Source organism: Panthera tigris, chromosome A2 (genome assembly GCF_018350195.1).
Source record: "Panthera tigris isolate Pti1 chromosome A2, P.tigris_Pti1_mat1.1, whole genome shotgun sequence".
Lineage (NCBI taxonomy): Eukaryota > Metazoa > Chordata > Mammalia > Carnivora > Felidae > Panthera > Panthera tigris.
Window position 1 is genome coordinate 94525319 of NC_056661.1, and position 24192 is coordinate 94549510.

The 24192-nt window shown below is 37.1% G+C and overlaps 1 protein-coding gene across 4 annotated transcripts in view; it reads left to right on the forward strand.

Annotated features, from left to right (window-relative positions):
• The first annotated feature begins 2272 nt into the window (after positions 1–2272).
• Positions 2273–24192, forward strand: part of AKAP9 (A-kinase anchoring protein 9) — a 151512-nt gene continuing 129592 nt past the window's right edge. For all 4 annotated transcript variants that reach the window (XM_007076722.3, XM_042966211.1, XM_042966220.1 and 1 more), the window contains exon 1: positions 2273–2550. In XM_007076722.3, the coding sequence (XP_007076784.2) occupies positions 2503–2550 (48 nt within the window). In that variant the 5' untranslated portion in view covers positions 2273–2502. The remainder of the gene's footprint in view (positions 2551–24192) is intronic.

Here is a 24192-nt window from a genome sequence, read left to right on the forward strand (position 1 = left end):
TCAGGCCAAAAACATTGGAGTCAGCCTTGATTCCTCTCTGTCTCAAACTTCACATTCAACATACAACTCCTATGGCACTATTAGTTGAAAGTTCAAGATATATCCAGATTCTTATTTACCATCACTACGACTGTCCAAACTCCCATTATCTCTTGTCTGGATTACTGCAATAGCATTCAAACTGATCCCCCATAGGCCATCCTTATAACAGCCATATGTACTTTAACAACATGTGCCAGATCATGTCACTCATCTCAGCATTCTCCAATGGCTCTCTGTCTCACTAAGCGTAAAAGCCAAAGTCCTTCTAATGACCTTCAGAACTCTATAGGATCTGGCCTCCTGTTACTTCTCTGACATCATCTCCTACTGTTCTCTTGGATCACTCTACTCTAGCCACCCTTATTTCCTGCTTTTTCTTTAATATGACAGCCATGCTCTAGCTTCAGGGCCTTTAGACTTACTATATCCTCACTTATCCCCATGGCTCATTCTCTCATCTCTTTCAAATCTTTGCCCAAATACCTTCTCAGGGAATGGATGAATGAATGATGTGAATAGGTGCCATCAGGAGGCATCAGAGCACTAGTGCCACATGCTCTTCTAACAGAAGTCAACACATAATTACCTTTCAACATTTATTGAACACCTATTACATATAAAACAGATGTGTATGATTGGCCGGTGTTAGTGAAGGGAAACGTTGAACTAATCTTGTTGCTTTAGAAGGTTCTTGAACATATTTAGCACATACTGGAGCAAACAGCTGACTTCCGTAGTCACTGAGAGAGCAGTATCTATTAACAAGCAAATATCTTGTCAGATAACCTAGGGCTTCCACCTTCTAGGCAATCAGGATCTACAAACGTAATCCTTCAATCCAGGCAGTAATGAAATCACTGCACGATTATAACACCTGGTTCTAGTCCCAGGTTGACTCTTAGCTTTGATTGGTGACTAAATTACTTCTCTTATTGGCTCAGTTCTTTTATTCTTATGATAAAATATCTAATCTCATCCATTGCCCAATTCAGGTTAAGGCAACAGGTTAGTATACACTTAGGTGTTACAACTGGCACATATATGTATGCATTGTGGAGTTTGAGAATACAAAGTCTTTTTTAAATGTAAGAATTTCTAAATTAGAGCTATTTAAAACTAGTCTTCAGGTTGTGGTAGACTTTAAAACTTTAATCTTTCCACTTTTAATCCTATTTTCACTAGCACCACTTCTGTGGTTGAACTCATAGCTTATTTTAGTTCACGCCTGCTAGTATTTGAGTCCACCCTAGCTCAAAACAAAGGAGAAACATGATCAGCCTGAGTTGTCAACCTGAGACATTAACATGTGTAGCTCACCTCAGAAATGCCTTTGAGGGTAAGACAGGCAGTCACAGATATTGACTCACATATATTAACAACCCTTCCAAAACTTCCAGGTAAGCCGAGGGAGAATCAGTAACTTGTTCAAGGTCATTCAAGCTAGAAAGTGTATACTGGCTTTTGTTCCCAACCCAGGTTCCAAAGCCGAGGTTCCTTTCAGGACATCATTGCTAAGAGGGAGATCCAAAGAGGAGTGGAAGGAGAATAAGCTATGGTTGGATACTTCTAAATGTGGTGGAGGGAACAAAGAGATCATAAAATCTATTTGGGGCGGCGTGTGAGGTGGGCCTTGAAGGATAAACCGGAGATTGGGCAGGCCGGTGTGGGGAAGAGCGAGGCGCTTTCAGCTAACGAAGTAATGAGAGCTGCTGGCCGATCTCCCAGTTCTTCGACTGGAGGAGTCGCTCTAGGTTGAAAAAATAACGTCCGGTGGGTCTTTTCTTCTCCCCCTACCCCAGTCTTTTCCTTTGAAGTCACCAACTTCACCGTTAGGCATATATTATTTTTATAACTTGAAAAATCTCCATGTTTTAAAAAAGCGACCACTGAGTCCCTTGCACAGTGGGTGGAGATCCCGCCAGACCCAGGCACACCCCCTCTCTCCCAGCTCCTTAGCCCGGCAGCCACCAGGGGAGCGTTTGTCCCCGGGGAAGGGCGCTCACCCCTGCGGTGGTTTTTGTCTGTGGGAGCCGGAGTCCGAGCAAGGGTTCTGGCAAGGGCGGTCCGGGCCTTGGCTCGCCAATCTGGCGGGGGCGGGGCGGCACGTGGGGCGGTGCCGCGGGCGCACCTGCCCAGCGCGGCGGGGCTCCCGGCGGCTGCGCGGACCGACGTCTTCCCTCCTCTATTTCCCCCTGCCTCCCGCCTCCCGCCTCCCGCCTCCCGCCTCGCCGTGTGTTTACGTGGAGACGAAGATGGCGGCGACGGTGACGGCGTTGCCCGTGCGGCTGAGCACGGTCAGCCAGTGAGCTCGTAGACTGGTTCCACTTTGGGCGGAGGGAGCGCCAGGCCCGGCCCTACTCCCTGGGACCGCGGAGCTTGCGGTCCCACCTCTGTCGGAATCGACCTTTCCTTTTTACCCCCGACCTTCCCTGTGTTCCCCCAGCCTTGTCTGCAGAGGCCATGGAGGACGAAGAGAGACAGAAGAAACTGGAAGCCGGCAAAGCTAAGGTAAGAGAGCCGGAGGCTGCTGGGCCCGTGGTGGGAGGCGGTGGCTGGAAAGGGGGTGGGAGAGGGCCTGGGAAGCGGAGATCGCAGTCCCGGTTCGCTGCCCGGGAGGGAGGTGCCGCAGGATCTGAATTTTCCCCTTGCCTTCTTCTTTCCTTTTTCCAATTAAAAAAGCCTGGTATTACTACCTAGCAGAGGATACTTCCGTGATGATTGGGTAGTGTGTCTCCTTTCTTGTGAATGCCCAAATTAAGTCCCCTCCTTTACTGTATTGCTATAAGCTGGTATTTATTGCTTCTAAATCTCCAGCCTTTCAGTTTTAGGGAGTTCCCTGGGTAGTGCAGGCATTGTGCTTTTCAGGGTGGGGATTTAGAGCTTTTCTTTATTTGGTGGGGGATTTGTACGCTGATCATCAGCTTAGCTTTCTTTGGTGGCACGCTGGCACTCTTGGATATGTGATTGGCCTGTGACAGCTGCCTTAGCAGTGGCTTGAGTGTGCCACAAGTGCCAGCTGTGAAGTTCGCTTAGGGGTGTTTTTAGAAGCGTAGCTTTGTATATTTGTGTTTGGAGGTCTTTGTCATGGCATGCGCTTTTGTATTGTGTGGAATGTTAATGCAGTCTGAATGGAACTGCGGGAGACGAAAGGTTCCATATTATAAGCAACACCTATAGAATTCCTTCTTTAAATAATTGAATTGTTATCTATGTCTCTAGGAATCCCTATTTTATGTCTGTGTGAAAGAAAAAAACGTAAAACAAACAATACAAGACTATGCACAGGTACTATTTACTGGGCTTCGTGAAAAATTTAATATAGTCAAGATATAAATAAAATAGCATATTTCTTTTAAAAATTACATATTCGAGTATATCTTCTAGCTGGCTTCAAAGGCCCCCTTCCTCCTTATGACGACGTTACCTTTTATAGTTTATATTCTGTCTTATTAGAAATAATTGTCAGCAATCATACTTGGACCACAATTAAATTATAATATTAACTTTTTTCTGTCTTCCTCTCCTTTCCAACCTAAAAATAAAAGAAAGGGGATCTATGATTTCAGTAATCATTGAAGGGTCATACCATGGAGGGATGCCATAGTAGATGCTCAACACAAGTTTTTTAAATGAATATGCATATAAACCAGCTTCATATTTCTGAAATACATTTGGCTTTCCCATAAGTTTCTTCTAAGATCAAAGCTTAAGTGCTTTTATGTTACCAGGTAAATTATTATTTTAAAGTCTGTAAATGGAGGGAAGGGGGAATCATGACATCTTCAGAAGCCCAGAGTTGCTTACATTTCTGCAACCTGAGGGTCTGAGCAAGCTCTGAATCCAAGAAGGTGGAGGTAAAATGTGTGCCTCCTTTGAAAGCATAGATATTCTAATTAGACATTTTGTTTGTTACTTCAGAATTTGGATTCCCTGCCCCCAGAAGCATCTTTCCTAAAGATATATATAAAGCAGTCTTACAAAACATTGTTTACTTTGGGCCATGCGTATAATAATGGATTTATTTAAATTGATGTGGCCCCACCCCAAAAAATTCTGGTTTATTTGTATGTGTGTTTTGTCCTTCAAAACTCTGCGTGTAGGTTAAAAATCTTTTTCTTTTAATAATCCCTTTTATTGTAGAAGATTATCGCCTCTAGAGTTGAGCCCAATTTTTCTAGTCAGAAATCTGTCAGATTTATAAGGCAGGATATGTTTGTTGGAACGTTAGCTGTATAATGTAGAAACACTGGAAACAACATTCATAAAGAATATTCGAATAAATTGTTTTTTCAGCCATATCATGTAAGTTTGGTGGAATATTATACAGCCATTAAGATTATGAAGACTGATAGAATATGGAAAATAGATTGAAAACAGCATCATCAAAACTAGCGTGTATACATTATTTTATTTGTAGAAACTTGTGTGCTTTTAGATTAGGACTTAAAAACTTTGTATTGTAAAGTCATTTAGCAAACCTACATTGAACCCCTGTTTTATACCAAGAGTTGGAAATTTAGAGGTGGTGACAGTCTCTGTTCTCAAGTTGCTCACAGTTTAGTGGGAGAGACAGACATTGAGTAAGAACAATGAAAGAGAAGAACAGTAGGATTTTGGATGAATTTTTTCATTTGTAAAAGTGCGATAAATGTTGCTACCTTGTCTAAGACTACTTTACAAAAGAAGGTTCTTGATATTAATGCAGCCAGGCATGGTGCCTACTACATAGTAGGTTCTCAATAAATATTTGCCTAATGAATGAATGAGCAGAATAACCATGAGTCGTTCATAGTACTACTTTACTAGCAAGTTATAATTTAATAACAGTAATCCAGAATTCCCTTAATTGGAAATTGTTATAGCTGGCCTCAGAAATCACTTAAAATGATTATTCCCACAACTTATTTAGAAACTTGGTTTTCTAAATGGCTTGTTTATTCATTGGACTTAAATATTGTATTTGATAGTACAGTAGTTTTATGAATCACAATTTCTGCATTTTTTTCTTAGTGTTTGGTAAGCTAGTCATTGAAAATTTTCCTTTTTGTATCTAGACTTTATAAATGATTATTTTTATGACTTGAGTGCAGTATAGTATGCTTTATAAAATATTTTATAATAACCAAAATCTGCAATGGTAGAATAAATTCTGGTATATGTAGCCATTAAAATAATACTACGAAGACTTTGAGTTGGGAAAATGTCCACAAATAATGCCAGGTTAATAAAAATGTTACCATAAAAGATGTATGTACATATGTATATGTGAAGACACTTGAAAAAAATGCAGAGATATAAATGATGGTTCTCTCTTGTGTGGTGGGTTATTGGCAATTTTGTTTTCTTTACACTTGTATTTTCCAAATTGTCCACAATATATTTCTTTTAGGATTAGTAAAACATGTTTAAATGCCATTTTTAAATACAGTAAAAGCTTATCAAATACAGTATAAGGAAGAACTTGTTATATTGTAGTATGGTTATTACAGAGAATAAAAAAATGCACAGAATAAACTAGGTTTCCAAAGGACCCTCAGTTTGGTGTAGTCCTGCAACCTTAGTTCTTGTTGCTTGTATTACATATTTGGGAGCCTATAGTAGACTTGCACAGACTCCCTTTCTGTTTTGTAGTTCTTTTTTCCTTGCTGTCTATTCTCATTGCCGTGGTCACAGTCATCTTGCCTTGCTCCATCTGATCTGCTTCTTCCCCTAATTTGCTAGTTTAGATTTGCTGTGACTAGACAACCCAGTAAGTGAGTGTGATAGAATGGTTTATAAAAATCAAAATCAATGGAGCCCAGTTAGTGGGCTTTATGACAGTTCAGTTTTTCTACTACCTGTTGGTTTTTTTGGTTGCTCTTGGGTCCTCAGCTACTTCCTCGGTATTAATGTAGCAAGAAGCCGGACCCATGGAGATGTGAGACATTACTGCATTATTAAGTAAATATTTTCACAGCTGGACCAACCCTGTTTACCGGCTGCTAACAGGGATGGCACTACATAGGCTGTCCTTGTGTTAAACTACTTTAAGTGACTTCATTTTTTTTCCAAGTGAAATTATTTACACTGTTATATAAAGAAAGTATTGTAATGTTAGTGAACAAAATTAGAGGATAGTTGTGTATTTAATATTATTAATGTTATTACTCCTGTAAATTCACATTGGGTATACTTGACATTCTATCATGTAGCAGAATACAGTAAAACCAAAGTTTTGCTATTCAGCATTGTATGTAATTGGCATTATTTGGTGAATAATTATTATTGCTTTTTTTTTAATGTTTATTTTTGAGAGAGAGAGAGACAGTGCAAGCGGGAGAGGGGCAGTGCAAGCGGGAGAGGGAGACACAGAATCTGAAGCAGGCTCCAGGCTCTGAGCTGTCAGCATGGAGCCTGACGCAGGGCTTGAACTCACGAACCATGAGATCATGACCTGAGTCAAAGTCTGACCCTTAATCGACTAAGCCACCCAGGCACCCTCATTTGGTGAATAATTATTAAAATTTTTGCCTCTTGCACTCAGTAGTAATTATGTGATTTTTGTTTAATGAGCATTTTGAAGAGTAGTGCCAATTGTATGCAAAAAAGGACAGTGCTCTGTGCAAGCTGTATATTAGGTTATTGACAGCTAGACTTTTCAGTTACTACTTCCACTCTGATAGACAAAGTTACTTATGGTGTAAAATTGTTCTCTGCATATTTCAGATACACTGCTCCACTACTAAGAAAGTTGCTCTTCATCCTTGTTTCTTTAAAATTTTCTTTTTTTCTTTCTTTCTTTCTTTCTTTCTTTCTTTCTTTCTTTCTTTCTTTCTTTCTCTCGAATCATCATTTACTGTAACAGTTGTTCATTGTGACTTAAAAACTAATTCATGACTTTCAGGCTTTGTTGAAAAACAAAATATCATTTTTAGGTTATGAGCCTTAAGAGGGATAATACGGAGAAAAGAATGAGTAGAATAAGCTTCTTAAAACGTATATTGAAGAAAGGTTTCTAAGGCAAATCCAAGAAATGTCAGGAATCAGATCAGATGAAAGATCCAACGAAGAGAGATTTAACAAGCAGGTCCCTCGTGTCAGTGAAACTGAAAGCTGAATGAGAACATGGAAGAGAGGAAGTGAAAAAGATAGGATATATCCAAGTGATTAGAATACCACTTGCCCAGTAGACAAGATTGGACAGAAATTATTTTTACTAAACAAAAACTTTTAATGCATAAAGGTTGTAGGAAGAGCTAAACGATGTCTGCAAAATAGCTCTTATAGGCCTACTGATTACTGAAATGTAAACAAATTTCTCGTATGGAACTAGAAAAAGTTCTCATGGTAAATTATTAAACGTTATATGATAAGGAACATTATATTTCTTTAAGACACCACTAAAATTGAAATTAGCCATTTCATTGGTTAGCATCTCTTTTAAAACTTTAATTTGGAAAAGCTTCAGAATTTTAAAAAGTTTATTTATAGAGGCTGTTTTGCATCTGGGGTCTATATGTGTGAGAATTTATAATACTGCTACTTGGCATACTAGAAAAGGCACTAGGACTTTAGAGACATTTATTTGCTTATTTGTTCAGCTGACATTTTTGAACGCCTACAGTTGCGACTATGGACTTTTACTTAGCAAGCATTATTTAAATTATCACAAATTGTGTACTTTATGATCTTTGAGAGTAATCCTGTTGCAGGACATGAATCTCAACAGGTGTTGTGAAGAATAAGTGAGATAGTGATTGAGAACTTTTTGAGTTCTCATGCTAGATACAAAGAAGCTGTGATTTTTTAAAATTGAGATGAAATTCACATAACAAAAATTAACCATCCTAAAACAATTCAGTGGTATTTAGTAAGTACACAGTTTGTAACCACCAATTCCATGTAGTTCCAAAACATTTTTATCATTCCAGAATAAAACCTTGTACCCATTAAGCTGAAACTCTCATTCCCTCCTTTTACCAGTCCTCAGCAACTATCAATCTGCTTTCTGTTTCTGTATGTACCTACTCCAGATATTTCATATAAATGCACTCCTATAATGTTTGACCCTTACCGTCTGGCTTTTTTCACTTGGTATAATATTTTCAAGGTTCATCTGTGTCGTAGTATGCATCAGTATCTCAGTTCCCTTTTATGGCTGAATATTCCATTTTATGTAGCATTTACTACATGTTGTTTATTCATCCATTGATGGGCATTTGAGTTGTTGCCACCATTTGGCTATTACGAATAGCACTGTGATGAGCATTCATATATAAGCATTTGAGTACCTGTTTTCATTTCTCTTGAGTATATACCTAGGAATGGAATTACTGGATCATAAATTAATTCTGTGTTTTTTTAAGGAATTGCCAAAGTGGTTTTCCAAGTCAGCTGTACCATTTTACATATCCGCCAGCAGTGTATGAGGGTTCTAATTTCTCCATATACTCACCAACGTTTGTTTTCTGTTTTGTTTTTTTAAATGTTTATTCTGAGGGAGAGAGAACATGGGTGGGGGAGAGGCAGAGAAAGAGAATCCCACGCAGGCTCCCCCCTGTCAGCACAGAGCCTGATGTGAGGCTCAATCTCTGGAACTGTGATATCATTACCTGAAATGAGCTGAAATCGAGAGTCAGACACCTAACCAACTAAGCCAGCCAGGCCTCCCTGTTCTCTAATTATAGCCATTCTAGTGGTGGGAGGTGGTATCTCATTTGTTTTGATTTGTGATTTTCTTCCTAGTGATTGAGGATGTTGAGCATCTTTTCATGTACTTTTTGGCCATTTGTCTATCTTCTTTGGAGAAATGTCTATTCTAAAGCTTTGCTTATCTTTTAATTAAGTTGTTGCCAATTGTTATATAATATTATATTTGTATGCATTTTTTTCTGCATACAGAGAATGAGAATACATGTGCTTGGGCAGACAGTGGAGGGGCAGAGAGAGACATACATTTCAGTAGGATCATCTTCCATCTTTTGCTTGTTTGTTTATTTTGAGAGAGAAAGTATGAGTAGGGGAGGGACAGAGAGAGAAAGAGGGAGAATCCCAAGCAGGCTCCACACTGTCAGCTTGGAGCCCGATGTGGGGCTTGAACCCTTGAACCTTGAGATCATGACCTGAGCCAAAGTTGGATGCTTAATCAACTGGACACCTTGGTGTCCCCATCTTGCTTTTTTTTTTTAAGCCCTTAAAAAATTTAAACTTAAAAAAGTTTTAAAGCAATTAAACTGTTGCTTGCTTTGAATAATAGGTTCTTGGTGAGTTGATTAGAGCGTGATGCTAAAGTTTGATTTCTGTGTGGGCCAGTGAGTCATTCCATTCCCCAGCCAGCTGTTTTACAAGTGCATGCAATTGGTCCAAGGGGCACCTGTTGGGTTTTTGGCTTGATCGTAAAAAATCCAATCCATTTTTACTGTGGGAACAAAATAACCCAATCTTGTTTAGTAACAAAAGGGTCTGTCATTTTCATATGTGAACACACTTGATCTGTACCAGTATTTCACTAATATATTTCCCTTTTACTATTAGTGTTTTTGTGGTAGTAGTCATCAAAATATACTTAGGGTACTTAATGTGATCTTGTATGCTGCATAGAGTTTAGGTTGATTTGCACATGGATTTGACTCTATTCATTGTTCCAGAAGTTTTTATATGTTATTTATTTGTTTTTTGCTTAGGTTATTTATTTAAGTCTATAGATTATTTTGTACCATGAGAAATTCCTTTATCCTTTTTGTTCATGAACAGTATAATGTTTGTTTTAAGTTGACATCAGGGTTATGATTGTTATTGTAGTATATACTGTTCACTTAGACTTTTATGTGGTCTGAATGTTTTTCTTTTTTCCCCCTTTGAAGAGATCATTTCTTAAAGCCCCAAAGTTACTATTTCGACTAGTAAAAACTCACTAAACTTTAGTATTTAAAATCCTAATCTGTAAAAATTTGAATTTGTAAATTGTATTGATTGAATATGTTCTCTGATTTACAGTTCTCTGAAAAACAGGGTATAAAATCTAGAATCATTTTCCTTCTCTTTTCCCCCCCTTTTTTGGATAGTGAACACACTACAAAATTCCTTGTTCACTAAGAATCATTTATTGTGGTCTTTGAGATTAAGCTATATGTATTCCTCAGGAGTCTCACTTTTATTCAAGTTGATATTGCCTTATTGTTTTCCCAGGGAAGAAGATATAGTTAGGGACCAATCATAAGTACAAATATTTGTTGTCCATATTTATCAAGAATCAAATTTAACATATGAAAGTATGTGAAGGAGATGCAGGGGATTGCGATGGACTTAGGGCAGTGGTCCCATTTAATTAACACACCATTTATGGTCTGTTGACTGTGCATATGTATGTTGATTTCGTAAGTCAAATAAATGAGTACATACTCTAAAGGACAAGGTATTAGAAAATGTGTAAAAACTGCAATATCTGCTGGAAGTTTACATATGAAATAATGGGTTTTGGCTAAAAATTATGGAAACTATTTTCTATTCATAGACAACTTAAGAATACTGGAAATATTTGTAGGTAAAAGATTTTACATTTTCCCAATTAATATTTAAATTTTAATTTGCATAAATTCCTTTTGTAATGAAAATATTTCTCTAAGCCTTTTTACTCAGTGACTTCCCTTTAATAAGAGCTCACTTTTCCACTTCAACCAATAGCACTTATAAAGTTTGAAAAGAAGAGAATAATTCAGGATATATATATATATATATATATATATATATGTATGTGGGTTTTTTTAGTTGAGAAGAGCATGTATTAAACTTTTTTTTTAAGTTTATTTTTTGAAAGAAACTGAGACAATGTGAGTGGGGGAGGGGCAGAGAGAGAATCTCAAGCAGACTCTGCACTGTCAGAGGCAGGGTGAACGTGTGAAACTGGGAGATCATGACCTGAGCTGAAACCAAGAGTCCAGCGCTTAACCGACTGAGCCACCCAGTCGCCCCAAGAAGAATATATAATTTTAAAATTCGAAGGATAAAAATCCAGTATAAGTCATTTTAATAGGCCTCAGGATTTTAATCTTAGGACAGAAGAGTCTATATGAAGTATTTTTTTCCTTTAGGATTTGAATTTAAACTTAAAAAAAAATTTTTTTAAGTTTATTTATTTTTGAGAGAGAGAGTACGCAACCAGGGGAGGAGTAGAGAGAAAGGGAGAGAGAATCCCAGCAGGCTCCATGCAGTCAGCACAGAGCCTGACTTGGGGGCTTGGTCCCATGAACTGTGAGATCATGACCTCAGCTGAAATCAAGAGTTGGAGGCCCAACCAACTGAGCCACCCAGGCACCCCAGAATTTAAACTTTTTCGATGCTCTAGAGTTCTTTTGTATCTCATGTGCCATCATATTTATGAGGCCTAGTAGTTTATACCTATTCAGAAAGCATCAGTTGAAAACTAAGATCGTCTGAAGTATTCTGGGATTATTTTCCTATGTCCTGCAAACTCATAACCCAATCCTGTTTATTGTTTTTTATTTTTTATTCAAAATCTGTCTCATACTTAGCCTTTTTCTTCCCATTCTAATACCATTCAATCAGTACCCAGTAAAACCAGGCCCACTTTACCTCACTTCCCTGGCACTCTCCTTTACCTTTCAGATCCAAATAGTCACCATATTCTACTGGTTTTACCTTCTAAATATTTCTTGTGTTATCCCCACTTCTGTTCTTCATTATCTCTCACTTGGACAATGGGAAGGTTGACAGTGGAAGAAAGAATATAAATTCAGTAATAATAATAGCTACTAATTATTGAGCACTATCTCATGCTAGTAGACATTATGCTAAGGATTTTATATTTATTACCTCATTTAATACTTACAGCTGTTCTAAGAGCTGTGGATAATGTTGCTATTCCTATTTTACGGGTGGGAAAACTCAAGAGGTTAAGTCATTTGCACAAAGTCATAGTGGCAGAGCAAGGATTGAAACCCAGTCTGTCTGACCCAAGAAATTTTGTCCTTAACTTCAACCTTACATGTGCTTTTAAGTCTTTTTTTTGTTTTTAAGTTAGTTTATTTATTTTGAGAGAGAGAGAGAGAGAGAGAGCGCGCGCGCACGCGCGCGCGCCAGCCATGCACCAGGGGGAGAGGAGCAGGAGGAGCAGCAGAGAGAAGGAGAGAGAATCCCAAGCAGGTTCTGTGCAATCAGCACAGAGCCTGATGTGGGCTTGATCTCACAAACCTGTGAGATCATGACCTGAGCTGAAATCAGTAGATGGGTACTTAACCGACTGAGCCACCCAGGTGTCCTGGTAATTGTTTGTTGTGAAGGATAAGGAAGATCCTATCATCTGAATGTTTGTGTACCTCCCCAAATTCATATGTTGAGATCCTTACCCCCTTGTTGGTAGTATTAGGAGGCGGGGCCTTTGGGAAGTGATTAGGTCATGAGGGCAGAGAGAATAGGAGAGTTTGAGTGAAATGGGTGTCTGAGAGGGGCACCTGAGTGGCTCAGTCGGGTAAGCCTCTGACTTGAGCTCAGGTCATGATCTTGCTGTCTGTGAGTTTGAGTCCCGCAAGGAGCTCTGTGCTGACAGTTCACAGCCTGGAGCCTGCTTCAGATTCTGTGTCTTCCCCTCTCTCTGCCCCTCCCCCACTCACGCTCTCTCAAAAATGAATAAACATTACAAAAAGAAAGAGATAGGAAATGTGGGCATGTTTGGAGGGAAAGAGCTATTTGAGTAAGATGAAGGTAAGTTTTGTTTTGGATATGTTGAGTTGGAGGTGCCTATTGGGCATCCTAGAGGAATGGTCCAGTGTAAAATTGAATGTGTCTGCAGCTTCAAGACAGAAGCCCATGCTAGAGATAAATATTTGGTTTGAAGATACTCGCTGGCACTCTGGGAATGAGGGGTTCACTCAGGAAGAAGACTAATGCAGACTGAGTTGAATCCTGTGGAAGCACCCATGTTTAAAAGGCAAGTGAAGAAGTATCTGCACAGGACACTGAGACACGAACTGTTCACAAAGCTAGGAGTTGATGATGTCTGTGAAATGGAGAAGACAGAGTTTTAAGTAAGGAGGAGTAACTAGTCAAAAATAAGCAATCAAGTGTAATGGAGACTTGAAAAGTGACCTTTAACTTTAGCAGCAATTGGTCAGAAAGGGAAATGTAGAATTCAGATTGGGAAATGAATGGGAACCAGGTGGTATATGCTAACTAACTTTTCAATATATTTACTGTGAAAAGCAGTATAATTGTAGTCGTTATGAGCTTGGACTAGACCAGACCATCTGGGATCAAATTATGGCTCTGCCATTTTTTAGCTTTGTGAATTTAGGCAAGTTACTTAACTTCTCTATGCCCCTGCTCCCATCTGGAAAGTGAGAATAAAGAATAGTACCAGCCTTGGGCTTCAGCTAATATATATAAAGCACCTAGAGTATTGTCAAATTATGAAAAGTGTTTGAGAAGTATTTTAGCTATCATCATCCTCTTCATGCTGGAGCATGGAGGGTCAAGCTATATAGCAGAAAATTAGATTCAAGACATAGGCGGGGACCAGCTAATGAGACACCATACGTGTTATTTAAAGTAGTGTGGTTTTATCCTAAAAGTAGCAAAAACTGTTAAAAGAATGTATAGGTAGTATGTTTAAGCTCTGAAGAGATTATTCCTTTCCAAAAACTATATCCCCTAGTCAGTTAGGTATGTTGCCACCAGGTGGCAGTTCTGTTATTGTGATACAGATGGAGCAGTAAAACCATTTTTTTAAAAAATATAAAATATTGACTTGATTAACATAGCTAAATGTAAATGCCCTAATTCTAGTAGGGCTTTTTTATTCTCAAAAACCTGAGGTGTTATGTAAGTGACGGAGAGAAAGTAGAGGGTTATTTTAAAGGTAGATTTCAAAGGAAGGTAAATGAAGTATAGTTGGGCTTCATGGGAAACTGAAAAGGCATTTGGAACCAGTGCTGTTCTCTACATCATCTCTTATCTTTCACGGTATCTGATACTCCTTTTGCAAGTCAGCTTCCTTTGCCTGTACACTAGTTTACACGTGACCAAAAATTATAGGATGAGTCATCAAATCTTTCTATTTAATGAGGTTGTTTTTCACTATATACACTTTTAAAAAAAAGAAGGGGAGAGAAAATTAAGGAGTGTAAGCATATTTCTTTATAGAATAAGTATCTAGCCTAGTGGTTCCCAAACTTTGCTGCACAACAGAAGCACCTGGGAAACTTCAAACAGTTTTGAATCCTAGGTCACACTCCATCCCCAAATTAGAATATCTAGGCTGGGAGCCAGGACTCACTATTTTTTAAAGATCCTCAATATGCAGTAAAGTTTCAGTTCCAGAAGCATCGCCACTTTGTGTGATCTGCAACACTGAGTGATTATACATCATATCCTCTCTCATAAGTCAGTTACTTTCCTTGGTGTGCAACTGAGGACGTAGGAGAACTGGCTGTGTTGGATACAGAAAAATATTTCAGTCTGCAATATTACTAGTAGGTTTATCATGTAAATTGTACTTTATGGTTAATTTCAGGGATATTTATAGATTAATATGATTATCATATCATACACTGATTTTAGAATCCTTCATGTAAGATGCATCTTCCCTCTGTTACCTTTCTGGACATCTTTCTTACCTCCTTGTTCCCTAATTCCAGAAGAATAGAATAGACCTCCCTCTTTTCTCCTCAAACTAGAGTGTGAGGAGAGGCAGGAGTGTCACAGATGATAGGAGCTATGAGCACTGGCTAATTTCCTCAGAAGGAAATTCTGCATACTTTAAAAATACCTAAATTAATTATGTTTCACCTACAAAAAAATAAGTATAAAATGTATAGGTAAGATAAATTATTTAAAAAACTACTTTTATACTTACACATCACCCAGCTTAAGAAATATGTACATTCAAATACATTTGAAACTCTTCCCCCTCGTATAATCTAATCTCACCCCCGTCACACCTCAGGTAACCACAATTCTGAATTTTATTGTTGCCTTGCTTTTCTCAGTCACTTATGTATACATAAACGATTTATTCATTCTGTTTTTTAAATTAATGGTATCACGTTGCAAGCAGTCTTTAGTGATTTGCTTTATGTTCAGTGTTAACACAGAGAGTGTTCTTTCCTACATATGATATTCTATTATAGGAATTTGCCTTAGTATCAGTGAGCATTTGGGTTGTTCCCAGTTTGTTTTTTTAACTACTGTTGCTGCTGTGTTAACTTTTGTCCATCTTCTGATGCCCAGCACGTGCCAAGGGCCCTGATGTGTGCAGAGATTGTGATCCCAAGATCTGTCAGTACTTGGGGAGTAGTGACTGTGTTGGGGAATGTGGCAGGAAGAGGAACTGAAACCAAAAGCAATATTTGTAATATTTGTGTTTATTACATATCTCATTACATCACAGAAATGATCTCTGACAGATGTCCTTCAGAGCTGTTGATGAACACTGGATACCTGATGGGATGGGCCATGAACCAACCAGATGTAGCAGTTCTTCTATTATTAAGTTGACTAGATTAGTTCTTCTTTTATTATCAAATTGATAATTCCTGCAAAAAGAAGATACATGTATCAGAATAGTAGCCTCTAACCTGTGGCTTATAAATGAAACCTCAAGTGATAAACTGGCATGTGTTTATGTTGCTGAGAGAAATAGTATATTACAGGTATACCTTGATTTAAGAATTCTCCTTTGTAAAAACTGTATACTGCTTTCATTTATTTTTAAAAGAGATTAAACTTCATAATAGAGAGAGACTAGATAAGATCAGGGCAAAGTGCCATTCTCTCACTGTTCATTGTTAATAACTGAGGTGATAGTGAGAAGAAGCAGAGGTAGATGGTGAGTGAACAGTGAAGGTGTAATGACCCGTCAGTGTTGTCAGTCGTGCTTATGAGGAGGTGTGGTAACAGTGTCTGGAGAGGCTGATGAAAGTGGCTAGGTCCCAGGACAGCTTATTCCTGGAGCTCTGCCTTCTTTCTGCTTTTTTGGGATGAGATTTGTGGTAGGTGTATAGTTGTATTATATCCTTTTAAAAACAAGTGATATTAGGGGTGCCTGGGTGGCTCTGTCTGTTAAGCATCGAACTCTTGGTTTCGGTTCAGGTGAGTTTGAGCCCCGCATCAGACTCTGTGCTGACAGTGTGGAGCCTGCTTGGGACTCTCTCTCTCCCTCTCCCTCTCCCTCTGCCCTTCCCCTGCTTGAGCAAGCTGTCTCTCTCAAAATAAATAAATAAACCCTAAAAAAAAAAAAAAGGTGGTATTAATTCGGTTAGTGAATATTCTTTACAGATCTGTGGGGGAGGGAGACAAAGATCTTTCAAAGAAGAAAACAATCACCCATAGTCTGAACCCACAAGTAATCACTCTTAGTTTGTTGATTCTTGGTTTCTTTGTATATTTTTAAACTTAACTTGTATCATACTCTTTATGCAATTCTGGCTTCTTTTCCCCTGACTTTATCTTGAGAGCATTTTCTCACATTAAAAATTTTTTGAAAACATTTTTGACAGTTACATAATTTACAGTGTATGATTACGCAATAATGTAACCATGGACCAGATATATAATCTTTTTTTAATAATTTTATTTATTTTAAATAATCTCTGCACCCAGTGTTCAGCTCAAACTCATGACCCCGTGATCAAGAGTTGCATGCTCTTCTGACTGAGCCAGTTGGGCACCCCATCTGTTTATTTAATTTTTTTTTTTTTTTTAATGTGTGAGAGAATGAGTGCAAGTGGGGGAGGGGCAGAGAGAGAGGGAGACAGAGGATCCAAAGCGGGCTCAACACAGGGCTCGAACTCAGCGTACTGTGAAACTATGACCTGAGCCAAAGTCAGATGCTCAACAGACTGAGCCACCCAGGTACCCCAACTCCATCTTTTTTTTTTTTAAGGGAACTGTGCAGATATTCTGAAGTTCAGAGGAATAATGCCTAAAATTGTTGCTTAGTGTACCTCTTTTTTTTTTTAAGTTTATTTATTTATTTTGAGAGAGAGCATGCATGAGCTAGAGAGGGGCAGAGAGAGGGGGTAGGGGGAGAGAGAGTCCCAGGCAGGCTCCACACTGTCAGCACAGAGCCCAGTGTGGGGCTTAAACTCATAAACCATGAGATCGACCTGAGCAGAAATCAAGAGTCGGACGCCTTACTGACTGAGCCACCCAGGTGCCCAGTGGTGCCTCTTTTTTAATCATTCTTTTTTGTTCAACAAATACTTATTGAGCACCTATGTGCAGGGGCATCTGGGTGGCTCAGTCGGTTAAGCAGCCGACTCTTGGTTTCAGCTCAGGTCATGATTTCACAGTTCATGAATTCAAACCCTGCTTTGGGCTCTGTGCTGATAGTGCAGTGCCTGTTTGGGATTCTCTCTCTCACCCTCTCTCTGCCCCTCCTGCTCACTTGCACGTTTTCTTGCTCTCTCTCTCTCTCTCTCAAAAAATAAGCTAAACAAACAAAAAGAACCTATGTGAAGGCACTCTTCTAGACTTACAGTATTATGTGGGCTTTGATTTTGATTAAAAATCCCTGCCTTCCTGGAGCTTATCATCTAGTTACCTGTTCAGAAATAAGTTGACCGCATAATCAGTAACATGAGCCTAAAACAGTATTTTGATAATTTTATGTACTTAGAAGAGATTTGTTCTAAACACTAAGGTCATTCTACTTTTTATTCCGTATATATCATCTTTTTTCATTTGGGATCATTTAGTAATAGTTACTGTCTATTGTATTGTTTTTTCAGTGTTTTTTTAAGCTTTTATAATGTAAAATTTTAGTTTTTCCTCCTTTATAATTGAGAGTAGGAAGAGGAAAAATGATAGGGAACAATTGAAAAAATTCTTCAGTAGAGCCCTTAAAACTAGAAGAAACCTTAAAAGATCCTTCTAATCTACCTCTTCATTGTGCAGTTGAAGGTACTGAGTTCTGCTGAGGTCAAGTGGCTTGTCCAGCGTCACAAAGCTAGCTTATTAGAACCTCTTTAGATACAGTGGTCCAGTACTCTATTGTATGTAATCCATATACTTTTATGAAACTTTTTTTTTTGGTCATTAGGGAAATGCATTTTAAAGTGTATTTGTTTTTGAGAGAGACCGAGACAGCGTGAGCTGGGGAGGGTCGGAGAGAGAGAAAGAGAGAGAGAGAGAGAGAGAATATGAATCCCAAGCAGGCTCCACACCGTCAGCACAGAGCCCTCTGTGAGGCTCGAACTCACGAAACCGTGAGATCATGACCTGAGTCAAAACCAAGAGTCGGATGTTTAACCGACTGAGCCACCCAGGCACCCCTGAAACATGACTTTCATTCAACAAATGTTTGTGCCTACTATGTGCCATACAATGAAATGTGTTAAAATGTGCAAAATTAAGGTGATTCCTTAGACTGCAGAATCTGTTTTCTTCTCAGACATGGTGTTCCAAAACTAATAAAAAAATCTACATTGAATGAGATTATAGTATATGAATAAGACTAGGGACTTAAATATAAATTTCTGAGGTCTTTTCCATATCTGATATGTTGGGGGCTATTTGGCACTGTTATTTGGAAAATATGCTTCAGAGCATCCTTAAAATGTTGCTTTTGTCTTCTTTGCTTTTCAGTTGCCCTACATACAAATTGTCTTTGGGTCAACTGTTGTAATCTTCTTTTTGTTTCCATAGTTAGGCCCCTGGAGTTTTGTTGTAATAGTTTGTACAGCATTCTTGTGCAACATTCATTAAGGAATATTAAAAAGGTTTAAAGGCAGCACTGACAAGTACCAATAGTCACCGTAATTAGAATTAATTAGGATTTCTTAAATTTTCTACAGCAAAAATAGAAAATGGCTCAACTTACAGCTGTTTTTGGAAACTGGAGAGACTAGATAACATTCAAAAAATATTTTATAATGTTCTTTTTGGGTGTGTGTGTGTTGTTTTGGGTGTGTTTTTCTCCCAGTCTTGTCAAAAAAGTGTTTGTTGGTTTGGTGATTTCGTATATTCATGCCTTTAAATTTGGCATTCTGGGATTTAAAGTATAATGACAAACGAGGGAGGAAAAGGAACTCAGAATGCGTGGAATATAAATTGGCATCATGGAAAAACTACTGGATTTGGAGTCAGGTGTTCTTGTTCTCTTTTGCCACTTAACTGATTATGATCTTAGGCAAGTAATGCCTATTTGTCTTTAAATCTCAGCTTCCACATTCTTTTTTTCTAGTTGATATTCCCTGACCTCTCCCTACATCCGCGACCATATTAGGTCTTTCCATCGTAGGCTTTCTTTAGTACCTGTACTTTTTTTCAGAGTGCTTTTTATCTCTTGAAATGATATATTTCTGTGTTTATATATATTCTTCCTACCTCGATTAGAATTCATAGCAGTACTGTTTGTATCTATTTGATTCATTACTACCTGCTCCGCCTTTAGCACAGTGGTGGATACATGATAGGCAGTCAATAAATATTTTTTAAATAAATGAACTACTTAATACCTGTCATACGCTGAGTAATTTCGTTCACAGATATAAAATTCCACAACCACACCTCTTACAGAAAGCCTTCTTTGAGGAAATCAGGATATGAGAGGCTCCTGTACCATCTCTTTAAAGATGTATATATAGGAGTACTTTTGTTCATGAAATTTTACACAAACTTTTGTTTCTTACAACTCAGTGAAGTAATGGGCTGGCCTTGACTAAAAGATCATACTAGTAGGACTATGTATTTTGATTCATGTCTAGCACTGTGCCTAGCACATGATAAACACTCAATGAATACTCAATAAACAAATATTACAATTAGTAGTTTTTTTGAACTGCCATTATAAAAACTTGGCATGTTTTTATACCACATTTTTTAAGTTTCTTGTTTTATTGAGAATGATTACTTATAAATATTGAACTTAAGGAATAAATTATCAGTCATTTTTGTTTACTCATTTATTCATGTTCTAATTAAAGTAAGATACTTGCTTGAGACCTGAATTCGTTTTGAAAGACAAGTGTATGTGGACATAATATCTTTCCAGTAAATCTTGCAACTATTTCTGTGCCTACATATGTTAACATTTTTATAATTGGCTTCCAAATGACAAACACAGATGGCTGTAGTCTGAAGTTTCAGCATGTTTTAGAATAAATGTTTTCCCAGTAATTTAAAGTGTATCATTTCAATATCAGATGATTAGCTAATTGAGTAGAGTTTCTGATTTTTGCTTATCTGCTAGCTTGCCACTTTACAGATTTAAAATAAAAATAGCTTAAATAGCTATAAGAAATTAGATTTATGGTATGATCTTATTCCCTCTCTCACATTTTTGTGAAACAGAACTCTTGCTGAAAAACAGTTGTGGGTTTTATTTATTTTTAAAACTCAAAGTATAATTAACATACAGTATTATATTAGTGTCAGGTGTACGATATAACAATTCAGCAATTTTATATATTTCTCTGCGCTCATCAGGATAAGTGTACTCTCAGTCACCTGTCTCCCTAGCCACCTCCCCTCTACAATTTCTTCTCTGTATTTAACAATCTGTCTCTTTTCTGTTTGTTTTCTTATTATTTTTTAAATGTTTGTTTATTTTGAGAGAGAGAGTGTGCGCAGGGGGGAGGGGAAGAGAGAAGAAGAGTGAGACAAGCCCAAGCAGGCTCTGCGCTGTAAGTGCAGGGCCCAATGTGGGGCTTGAACTCATGAAATAAAGAACCTAAAATAAAGAGTTGGATGCTTAACCAGCTGAGCCTCCAGGTGCCCCTGTTTTGTTTTGTTTTTTAATTCCACATGAGTGAAATTTTATGGTATTTGTCTTTCTCAATCTTACTTATTTCACTTAATATAGTGCCCAGGAGGTCCATCCACATTGTCTCAAATGGCACAACCTCATTTTTTATGGCTGTGTAATATTCCATTGTATATATGTGCCACATCTTTCTTATCCATTTGTCTATCAGTGGACTCCTAGGTTGCTTCCGTATCTTGGCTATTGTAAATAATTCTGCAATAAACATAGGGGTGTGTATGTCTTTTCAAATTACTGTTTTTATTTCCTTTAGGTAAGTATCCAGTAGTGGGAGTACTGGATCATATGGTAATTCTATTTTTAATTTTTTGAGGTACCTCCATTCTGTTTTCCACAGTGGCTGCATCAATATGCATTCTCAGCAGCAGTGCACAAAGGTTTTCATTTTCTCCACATCCTTGCCAACACTTGTTGTTTCTTGTGTTTTTGATTCTAGCCATTCTGACAGGAGTAAAGTGATATCTTATTGTTGTTTGATTTGCATTTTCCTGATTATTAGTGACGTTGAGTATATTTTCATGCATCTGTTAGCCATGTATATGTCTTCTTTGGAGAAATGTCTCTTCATATCCTCTGTTCATTTTTAGTCAGATTTTTTTTTGGTGTTGAGTTATATAAGTTCTTTATACATTTTTATGAAACAGAACTCTTGCTAAAAAGCTATTGTGGGCATTATTTTTGAGAATTTTGTCTTGTTTTGTTTTTTGCCTGATGGAGGAAGAGATGGAAAGAGGGATGATTTTGTGTTTTAATTCATTTAATTGCTAATTTTATTTCTAAGACTATGGAACTTTTTTATATAGTAGAATTAGATATGCCTATTATGTCATCTTAATTGTCTGGTTCTGTGGATCAGTGCTTAAAATGATTGTTTAGTGTTGACTTTTTGTAAAAGATAAATTATCTTTTTTTTCACTCAACGTGTATTTTTTGAGTACTCTTCTAGACTTTGAATATATAGCTGTGAGGAGAACAAAAGTCCTTACCCTCATGCAGTTTACCTTCTGATTAATTGTTCTGAAAATATAGTATGACTTCATATTATCAGTAAAAGACCCAAAACAGTGTCTTGGTAATTTTATGTTCTTAGAAGTGAAGTGATTTGTTCTGAACACCATAATAGAACCATTCTACTTTTTAAACAAAAAAATTATTTATTTTAAGTAACCACTATCCCCCATGTGGGGCTCGAAATCTCAACCCTGAGATCTAGAGTCTTGTGCTCCTCCAGCTGTGCTAGCCAGGTACCCCAAGATCCATTTTACTTTTAATCCATATCTGTCCATTAATAACTTTTGCATTTGGGTTCATTTAGCATTGGATACTGTTGTCTCAGAGGTGTTTCTTAAAAAATAAAATTTTTTATAATGCAGTTTTAGTTTTCTCCTTTGTACATAGAAATAAATATTAAATATAAGGGTGCCTGGGTGGCTCAGGTCATGATATCACAGTTTGTGGGTTCAAGCCCCATGTCGGGTTCTGCTGACAGCTCAGAGCCTGGAGCCTGCTTCGGATTCTGTGTCTCCCTCTTTCTCTGCCCCTCCCCTGCACGCACTCAAAAATAAAGAAACATTAAAAATTTTTAAATATTATAAATTATATATGTGTGTGTGTGTATATGTATATATATATATAAAACAAATGGGAATTTCAAACAAAATTCTTCATCTTTATATCTTCCTCTGGGTATTTTTTCTAACACAACATGGAATTTTAAGAAGTTTCTGAAGTTGAACTTAAATATTAAAAATGTCATTATTAACATTTTTCTTAGTTTTGTGCTCTCTGCAGGATCTTTTTAAAATGTGCCTAGACTTTGATTCTATTTACAGATAATATATAATAGTGTTTCAGTTCGTTTATTTTTAATGGAGGATTTGCTATCCTCCAAAGTAGTTTAAATGCATTCCAGCAGCTTACTAATGTACAAATAGAGGCAACTGGTCTTGCATCTGTTCCTTAAGCAGGCATGAAGTAGGAAAACAGGCTAGTTGCTAAATAACTGGGGAAAAATTTTTTTTAATGTGATCTATTTTTACATTCTACAAAGTCAGTGATTGATATTTCCGATTTATGAATTAGACATATTTATTAAGTAATCACTTTTATATAGGTCATACTTTTCTTCATCAGCAACAGACAAAATAAATATAAAATACGCTGTATGTTATTCTTTGGGTTCTGGTATTTGTCACATATTTTGATAGTTAATATCAGCATCATTATTAAGATTGCTTTAATACCTCATATCATATGTGCTTGGTCTAAGTAGTTATATAATTAATATACTGATACTATATTTCTTCTTTTTAAGACACAAAGGGGTTTACACCTGTTCCTATGCTTTGTTTCTTTCCTCTCAATGATCAAATAGCTCAAATTAAATTTAATAATTGGTGGTTAGTTGTTGCTTCATATAAAATTTAGAAAATTTGTTGCATAAAAAAGCAAATTTTGAATAAGTATAAGGAAAAATACCTGTAATCTCCAATCTGGAGAGATACCAAAGTTGTGGCTATATTCTTTCAGAATTTATGCCTATGTGTATAATGTTATTAAAATTCAAGCTAGTTAGAATTGTTGAAGGCTGTGTCTTTGTTGAAAAAGAGAAAAAGATGGACACCATTTTCATTTTATTAAGAAACGGTTCTATTGCATGTTATTTTATATATACTACTGTCATAAACATGTTATTTTTTCATGTTTTTTGTATAAACATCTTTATTATTATTGATGATTTACATTAATATTGCTTTAATTGAGTTAATCCAGTATTGCCCAAAGTATGTAATGCATACTTCTGATTTTATGTGGTGACAAGATATTTTAGGTGGTATCCTGATTCAGTATTAAATAATAGTGAATAGTACTGTAAGAAAGTTAATACCTTTCTAGTTTTTTTTTCATCCCATCTGCTTACAATAAGCCAAAAGTCTATTTGCTCATATATCCTTAATATTCCTTTAACACTTGCCTGTTGCTCTATAACCTTCAGCAGTAATACCTAACTAAAATTTTAATGTAGTTTTATTTTTCATTACATTCATTTCTGTTTACTGTTTTATTTAAGGAAATCACAAGTAATACTAGCTTTTAATTTACACCAGGATAGAAAATCTCCTTTTAAAATAAATTTAGATAAGTATGCTAGTTAAAACATGTTAAGTTAATGATGAGTACACATGGCAGTAGGACATTGCAGAAGTGCTGCTGATGATGTGCAGATGGTTAGGGGATAGGAAGCACTGTTGTTGGACATTTGAATTATTTCAAAATTTTTCCCATTGGATACAAGGCTGCAGTGATCATTTGTACAACTAAATCTTTTGCATGGACTGATTACATTTAGTATAAATTAGAAATCCCAGAAATTTCACAAAGCAAATGCATTT